Source organism: Silurus meridionalis, chromosome 5 (genome assembly GCF_014805685.1).
Source record: "Silurus meridionalis isolate SWU-2019-XX chromosome 5, ASM1480568v1, whole genome shotgun sequence".
Lineage (NCBI taxonomy): Eukaryota > Metazoa > Chordata > Actinopteri > Siluriformes > Siluridae > Silurus > Silurus meridionalis.
The window spans coordinates 6,107,055-6,116,417 of record NC_060888.1 but is presented as its reverse complement, the minus strand read 5'-3'; the positions used below and the strand labels follow the sequence as shown (position 1 = coordinate 6,116,417).

Here is a 9,363-nt window from a genome sequence, read left to right as displayed (position 1 = left end):
GCTGGGCCACATCATCTAAAAGAAAAAAGGGATACAAAATTGACACAGCTCTTCTAGGTCTAGTGCAGATCTACTGTATGACTCCAGGCTCCCAAATTGATGGGTCACAGTTGTCCATTCATCACTTGCCCTCTGTGTTCACTATGGAGAAGCCATTGGGATCGACCGATGTTCAGGTCAGCACTTCTTGCAGGGCTGGACGGCGCTATCCATCAAGCCACAGCTTCTCGGTTCTTCACGAATTATGACCATCCAGCACATTGTTTCAGTCCAAAGGGGAATCAGTATCTATCGAAGGCTGAAGCATACCTTGGTGATATGTTCATAAAAGGAGCAAATGGCTTGTCTTTCTTTCTGACCCTGTGTAGGAGTTATTAGCTGTACAGCTGGCAAGAGAAAGAGAAAAACAGCTTCTGTTCTGCATCTGGGGATTACTGCAAAATTGGATGGAGGTTAATTGAAGACAAGTGCATAGCTGTGATATGGGCAGAATAACTTGAAACAACAATCCAGCCTTATTTCCATAACAGGTTTAATGAGGTGTGTTGGATTGTATTTAATAGTATTATTATTATTATTATTATTATTATTATTATTATTATTATTATTATAATTATTATCTATCTATCATGTAAATATTTTTATAGAGGAATGTACATGTTTAAAGAGCAAGATCTTGAGCGGTCTGCTATAGAGCTCTGATCTCAACCCTACTGAACACCTTTGGAATGAATTGGAACGCCGACTGCACCCCAGGTCTCCTCACCTCACACATTTAAAAATGTAATAAAACATCTTCCCAGAAGAGTGTAGGAAATTATAAGCAAAAATTGAGACTAAATGTGGAATGCAATGCTCAAAAAGCACATACCATCCTTATGTGTGCGTAGATAAAGTATGTATATAGATAGATAGATAGATAGATAGATAGATAGATAGATAGATAGATAGATAGATAGATAGATAGATAGATAGATAGATAGATAGATAGATAGATAGATAGATAGATAGATAGATAGATAGATAACACGGCTTTCGGTTTGGTATTAGGTATTATTAGATAAGGTATGCTTTTTAAAAAATCCTTTTTTATGTGTGGAACATCCGAGGTAAAATCTGAGTTTCCTCAGGAATGTATTAAGTGGTGGACTGCAAGGTTGTTTAGCATATTTTATTATTAGTAGTAAACTTGAAAACATATAGAACAATGATAGGGGTATGGAAAAACTAGAATTAGTTTAGTGTCATTGTGGCTCCTCACTCTGGAAATACCGGAAATAAGATTTGTTTAGCGCATGCATGAAAACTCTTACCAGGAAGTGGCTATCGGCTAACGCTAGCAAAACTGATTCTTCAGCGTTTTATATCAAGCTTCAAGAATTTCACTTAAAAGGAGAAAATCCTGACAATTTCACATATCGAGGGAGTGAATGAATGAAGGAATTAAGACAGAAATGAAAGAAATGAAAGAAATTAAGAAATGTATTAAAGTACTCTGAAATAAGTAGAACAGTAATGTAGATCAAATTGAAAGTCAATTCAATCTTACATTTAAAACACACACACACACACACACACACACACACACACACACACACACACACACACACACACACACACACTTAACATATTCATCTGTATTACCCAAATGGGGTCTAACAAATGTGAACAATTGTATTTAATTCAGTGAATTTCATTTGTGTCACTGTAATTGATTATTTAATTTAATATAATAAAAAGTGTATTAATAATAATGTTTTATATACAAATCCGATTTCAATAAAGTTGGGACACTGTACAAATTATGAATAAAAAAGGAATGCAATAATTTACAAATCTCATAAACTTTTTATTTTTCATTTTTATATTTTATTCACAATAGAATATAGATAACATATCAAATGTTGAAAGTGAGACATTCTGAAATTTCATGCCAAATATTGGCTCATTTTGGATTTCATGAGAGCTACACATTCCAAAAAAGTTGGGACAGGTAGCAATAAGGCCAGAAAAGTTAAATGTACATATAAGGAACAGCTGGAGGACCAATTTGCAACTTATTAGGTCAATTGGCAACATGATTGGGTATAAAAAGAGCCTCTCAGAGTGGCAGTGTCTCTCAGAAGTCAAGATGTCTCTCAGAAGTCAAGAGTTTGAAGTTATCATCATCTACAGTGCATAATATCATCCAAAGATTCAAAGAATCTGGAATAATCTCTGTACGTAAGGGTCAAGGCCGAAAAACATACTGGATACCTGTGATATTTCTAGCCCTTAGAAGACTCTGCATCACATACAGGAATGCTACTGTAATGGAGATCACAATATGGGCTCAGGAATACTTCCAGAAAGCATTGTCGGTGAACACAATCCACCGTGCCATTCTAAACAGGATCCAAAAGCGCAGGTGTTTTCCTGGGCCATGGCTCATTTAAAATGGTTCTGTGGTCAGACGAATCAAAATTTAAAGTTCTTTTTGGAAAACTGGGACGCCATGTCATCCGGATTAAAGAGGATCAGGACAACCCAAGTTGTTATCAGTGCTCAGTTCAGAAGCCTGCATCTCTGATGGTATGGGGTTGCATGAGTGTGTGTGGCATGGGCAGCTTACACATCTGGAAAGGCACCATCAATGCTGAAAGGTATATCCAAGTTCTAGAACAACATATGCTCCCATCCAGACGTCGTCTCTTTCAGGGAAGACCTTGCATTTTCCAACAAGACAATGCCAGACAACATACTGCATCAATTACAACATCATGGCTGCATAGAAGAAGGATCTGGGTAGTGAAATGGCCAGCCTGCAGTCCAGAACCTTCACCCATAGAAATCATTTGGTGCATCATAATGAGGAAGATGCGACAAAGAAGACCTGAGACAGTTGAGCAACTAGAAGCCTGTATTAGACAAGAATGGGACAACATTCCTATTCTTAAACTTGTCTCCTCAGTCCCCAGACGTTTGCAGACTGTTATAAAAAGAAGAGGGGATGCCACACAGTGGTAAACATGGCCTTGTCCCAGCTTTTTTGAGATGCGTTGATGTCATGAAATTTAAAATCAACTTATTTTTCCTTTAAAATGATACATTTGATGTCATCTATGTTGTATTCTGAATAAAATAATGAAATTTAAAACTTCTGTTTTTATTCACAATTTGTACAGTGTCCCAATTTTTTTGGAAACAGGTTTGTAATTGAGCAGGCATTTTATTTTTATTGTTTTAAAAATGTAAACTGTTCAAGTCTTGATGTAAATAATAAGGCTGCATTAACAACAGACAATTTTATGTTTTGCATTTTTTCCCCCTAATCTTAATGAAATTGAACCGAGCCGTGACTTAAAAACCGGGGTTCTTACCGAAGTGTGAATTTTGTGTAATGTTAAACACCTAATATTGTGTATACATACAAATAGAACTTTCTAACAATAATTTAATAATAATAATAATAATAATAATAATAGTAATTTACTTTACAAAGAACAACCATGGATCATTTTCACTTTATAGTTTATTCTTTCATTTTTTTTTCCCATCATGTCTTTTTAGCATTTTTATTCATCACCATGCACTTTTATAATCACAATTATGGCTTTGTTTCTGTATATTGCTATGCACTTTGTTTATTTTATCTGCTTATGTGATGCTTTATAATGAGGAGTGAAGCATGATTTCACTCCCATCCATTTCCCCAGTGCTTAGAGGTTTGGAATTGCATCTTTGGCACTGGTTTATCACTGCTGTGTGTAATGAGTACTTCACTGTTACACAATTTTGCCAACTTATTTTTTTTCCCCCACCGTGTTGCTGTAATCTAACAAAACTCTGCAGAAGAGCCTTGGCTGTAAGCTGCTTAGGACAGAAGGAGCTTTGCTGAATGTTAGAGATGCTCATTCCACCTCCTAGTGGCGCATTGCGCACAGAGCAGCTCATGGACAAACCTCAAACTCATTCCATCCGAGCCCCTTTAATCCACCAAATAAATGAATGAATAAATAAATGGAAAAAAATGAACAAAATGATTGATTTTGTCACACGGTAATAAATATACACCATGGCTTTGTTTGCTTAACGCATATAAATAATATAATATATACATCAAAATATGATATACATATAAACAATAAAGGATATTCTAGATTTTTTTTTAGAACCTTTAGAATTGGGCATTCTAATAATTATCCCAGTGGCTATCAATTTAGTGAGAAATTTGCAGCACCGTAGGCTGTGTGTGTGTGTGTGTGTGTGTGTGTGTGTGTGTGTGTGTGTGTGAGAGAGAGAGAGAGAGAGAGAGAGAGAGAGAGAGAGAGAGCTTGGTGACGTCTAAAATTCCAATGCTTCGATGTGGGAGGACGCAGAGACGAAAATTCAACCACACACACACACGCGCGCGCGCACACACACTCTCACGAACACACACACACACACACACACACACACACACACACACACACACCCTCTGCTATTCTCAGTAGGAGTGAGAAGCAAAGACATACACCGTTCCAAGCTCTCCTCACTCCGGTCCTTATTGCATCCTATGTGCTTTTCTTTCCTTCTCTCACAGGAAGTTTATCTTCTCCAGTATCTTCTGTAGCAAAGTTACTTTTCTTATATTAGTTTTTTTTTTTTTTTTTTTACATAAAACAGCATGCAGTTTCCTCCGACGGAGGTGGAAGCCGAGTGCGCAATCGGCGGGACTCTGTGAGCTCGGCAATGCCTCGGATATGCTGGAGATTACACTACGAGGAATGGCCAAGTCCTAGATCCCGGATTTTGGTTGAGTTTACACGGCAGAAATGATGATTTGAAGTGATCAGAGAGGGAGAGCACAGCCGGTGCACGGTGATGGATGCGCCGCCTGTTGGGATTTAAGCAGGGCGGATGGAGAGCCGTGCGCCCCAGCGCGCCTCTCTCACCGTCTGACTGCTTCACTCATCGGATCTCTTTTGCATGCCTTCAGACGGATCTGCATTTAGTTTCAGGTTAATGCCAGGATTTTGGGCGTTAATGCTGTAAAAAAAAAGAAGGAAAAGAAAAGAAAAGAAATAAAAAATGTTGAACAACGTTTTGCTGCTGAGCGTTTTGACAGTAACTGGCTTCTCCTCGCGGACGGAGAGCCGCAAAACTTCGAAGGACATCTGCAAGAGCCGCTGTCCGTGCGAGGAGAAGGAGAACGCGTTAAACATCAACTGTGAGAACAAAGGATTTACAAGCCTGAGTGCGTTCCAGCCGCCGCAGAACAAAATCAGCCAGCTTTTTCTCAACGGGAACTTTCTCACCAGACTGAACGCCAACGAGTTCGTCAATTACGGTAATGTCACGTCTCTCCATTTGGGCAATAACGGGCTGCAGGAGATTCGAACGGGGGCATTCAATGGCCTGAAAAACCTCAAACGCCTCCATCTGAACAATAACAATTTGGAAATTATCAGAGAAGACACGTTTTCCGGTTTAGAAAGTTTAGAGTATTTGCAGGCTGATTACAATTATATAAGTGCCATCGAGGCTGGTGCGTTCAATAAGCTGAACAAGCTCAAAGTTCTCATACTTAATGATAACCTTTTGCTCTCTCTGCCCAACAACATATTTCGATTCGTAATGCTGACCCATTTGGATCTGAGGGGAAACCGCCTGAAGACGCTACCGTTTGCTGGCGTTTTAGAGCACATAGGTGGCATTATGGAGATACAGCTCGAGGAGAACCCGTGGAACTGTACGTGTGATCTCGTGCCACTCAAGGCCTGGCTGGATACCATTGCGGTCTTTGTAGGAGATGTGGTTTGTGAGACGCCGTTTCGTTTGCATGGCAAAGATGTTACACAGCTTATAAAGCAGGACCTCTGCCCCAGGCGCAGTACTGGTGACTCGACTCCCCGTGCCATGCAACCACCACCTCCGGATCCCCAGCATCGGGTCCCAGTACCTACGTTACGCTCACATTCTGCGCCAACTAGGGCACCCAAGGCATCCCGCCCTCCCAGGATGAGGAGCCGCCCCACTCCACGTGTTACTTCTGGCAGGGACAAGCATGTATACGGTCCAATAATGGTTTACCAGACAAGGTCCCCTGTACCTATGACATGCCCAGGTATCTGCGTGTGCACATCTCAAAGCCCAGACAGTGGGCTGAACGTTAACTGTCAAGAGAGGAAGCTTCACAACATCTCTGATCTGCAACCCAAACCGTCATATCCAAAGAAGCTACACTTAACTGGAAACCATTTGCAGATCATTTACAGGGCTGATCTGACAGAATATAGTACCCTGGAACTTCTTCACCTGGGGAATAACAGAATCGCAATTATTCAGGATGGGGCTTTTGAGAATCTAACCAGTTTGCGCAGACTTTACCTCAACGGCAACTATATTGAAAGTTTATCGCAGGCGTTGTTCACTGGACTACAGAGCTTGCAGTACCTCTATCTCGAATATAACATTATTAAGGACATTTTTCCGAACACGTTTAACTCGCTGCACAACCTGCAGCTTCTCTTTCTCAACAACAACCTTCTGAGGTCCCTCCCTGACAATGTGTTCGGGGGCACCATGCTAACAAGACTCAATCTCAGGAACAATCACTTCTCGCATCTCCCGGTGAATGGAGTGCTTGATCAGCTTTCAGCATTTGTCCAGATCGATCTCCAGGAGAACCCGTGGAACTGTACGTGTGATCTCGTGCCACTCAAGGCCTGGCTGGATACCATTGCGGTCTTTGTAGGAGATGTGGTTTGTGAGACGCCGTTTCGTTTGCATGGCAAAGATGTTACACAGCTTATAAAGCAGGACCTCTGCCCCAGGCGCAGTACTGGTGACTCGACTCCCCGTGCCATGCAACCACCACCTCCGGATCCCCAGCATCGGGTCCCAGTACCTACGTTACGCTCACATTCTGCGCCAACTAGGGCACCCAAGGCATCCCGCCCTCCCAGGATGAGGAGCCGCCCCACTCCACGTGTTACTTCTGGCAGGGACAAGCATGTATACGGTCCAATAATGGTTTACCAGACAAGGTCCCCTGTACCTATGACATGCCCAGGTATCTGCGTGTGCACATCTCAAAGCCCAGACAGTGGGCTGAACGTTAACTGTCAAGAGGAAGCTTCACAACATCTCTGATCTGCAACCCAAACCGTCATATCCAAAGAAGCTACACTTAACTGGAAACCATTTGCAGATCATTTACAGGGCTGATCTGACAGAATATAGTACCCTGGAACTTCTTCACCTGGGGAATAACAGAATCGCAATTATTCAGGATGGGGCTTTTGAGAATCTAACCAGTTTGCGCAGACTTTACCTCAACGGCAACTATATTGAAAGTTTATCGCAGGCGTTGTTCACTGGACTACAGAGCTTGCAGTACCTCTATCTCGAATATAACATTATTAAGGACATTTTTCCGAACACGTTTAACTCGCTGCACAACCTGCAGCTTCTCTTTCTCAACAACAACCTTCTGAGGTCCCTCCCTGACAATGTGTTCGGGGGCACCATGCTAACAAGACTCAATCTCAGGAACAATCACTTCTCGCATCTCCCGGTGAATGGAGTGCTTGATCAGCTTTCAGCATTTGTCCAGATCGATCTCCAGGAGAACCCGTGGGAGTGCACATGTGGAATTGTGCCACTCAAGAACTGGATGGAGCTGTCCAGCACTAGCGTGGTTGTCAACGAGATCACATGTGACTCTCCCTCAAAGCATGCAGGTCGCCTCCTGCGGTCCCTCCGCAATGATGCTATTTGCGTTGAAAATGACGAGACTCCGGCGCCTGCCACCAAGGCGCCAACTACTATCAGCGTTACTACTGAAGTTACTCCGTCCCCTACAGTGGCCCCTACAGAGGAAGCGCAACCTGAAACGCACCCGGAAGTACCCTTGTCTGTACTGATCTTGGGCCTTCTTGTTGTGTTCATTCTGTCAGTGTGTTTTGGGGCTGGTATCTTTGTCTTTGTGCTCAAGAGGCGCAAGGCAGTGGAGAGTGTCCCAGCTACGGCAGCTGCCAATAGCCTAGATCTGAGCTCGTTCCAAGCGCATTATGGCCACTATGACACAGAGCAAAGCACAGGTAAAAGAGAGGGTCATGTCTACAACTACATCCCTGCCGCTGTTGGCCAGATGTGCCCAAACCCGATCTATGTGCAGAAGGAGAATGAACATGTGGCTTACTATCGCAACTTGAAAGACCTTGGTTTCGGAGCACCCGAGCCCAAGCGAGAGGAGTTTGGTCGTAGTCCCACTTACACAATAAGCACTTTGGAACATGTGGAGGAGAATCCCCAACAAGGCAGCTGTGAACCTGAGCTGCTGTACCAGAACGTTGCGGAGAGGGTAAGAGAGTTGCCCACCGCTGCTCCCTTCGGCTACAGCTTTTGCACTCTGCCCAAAAGGCCATTAGCGCCACCATACGAGGCCGCAGTGCGGCCCAACAGGGACCGACTAAACAAAACTGTCTTGTATGGGACGCCGAGAAAGCACGCTGAACAGCTGCTTCCTGCGAAGCTGAAAACGGAGCCGGACTACCTTGAGGTTCTGGAGAAACACACTGCAATGAGTCAGCTGTAAAAGCTATACCACACACTCTTTATTATCTGTTTATTGTAACGAAAAAAAAATTGCTATCAAAACGTGTCATCTGCATTCTCGTCCACACAAGATTCGAACAGCGGACAATGCAGTCGAAAGCCTTGTCATCCTTATCTTTCTGAAGCTGTACAAATTAGTAAGGGAAAAAAAGTATCTACAATTTAAAGATGATATATTATTTTCTCTAAGGTTTAAATTATTTCCTCTACTTGAATCATAAAGACTGTAGCAGTTATGGCAAGAGTATGTATAATAATAATGCTTAATGCTATTTTATAATGAAGTATATATTTTTTTTTCTCAGAGGAGGACAATGTTCTTTGCAGAAGCAGGTTCTTGAATCATGCAGTGACATTGCTGGTGTTGGTATTATGGTGGGAAGTCGGATATACAATAACTGTTCAAATCCACTTCAATCCTTTTATTCCAGAAGTGCCTTTGCACTTAAAGAATTTTATCTTTGCTTTCTGTGAATTGAATTTTTTATAAGTGCTGTATTTTAAAAAAAAGAAAGAGGAAATCTGTAAATAGAATTATTTGTCCATTGCATTAAACGGAAAAAAGAGAAAATATACTCAACTGGTAGAAATGTTGGAATTCAATATGTTTAGCTTTTAATATACTTTGTGTGGGTTGGCAGTGGCTTTATGGCCTAATTTCTGTGTGTGTGTGTGTGTGTGTGTGTGTGTGTGTGTGTGTGTGTGTGTGTGTGTGTGTGTGTGTGTGTGTGTGTGTGTGTGTGTTTGAGGGTGCATTTTTTCCAGAAACTATCTTTGTTA

The 9,363-nt window shown here is 42.0% G+C and overlaps 1 protein-coding gene across 1 annotated transcript; it reads left to right on the top strand.

The window, feature by feature from the left end:
• The first annotated feature begins 4,449 nt into the window (after positions 1–4,449).
• slitrk2 (SLIT and NTRK-like family, member 2) lies at positions 4,450–9,158 on the top strand. Its single transcript, XM_046850497.1, is given in 2 exon segments — positions 4,450–7,103; positions 7,105–9,158. Coding segments are annotated over 2 exon segments (3,510 nt in total). The 5' UTR covers positions 4,450–5,052; the 3' UTR covers positions 8,564–9,158.
• The last annotated feature ends 205 nt before the right edge of the window (positions 9,159–9,363 follow it).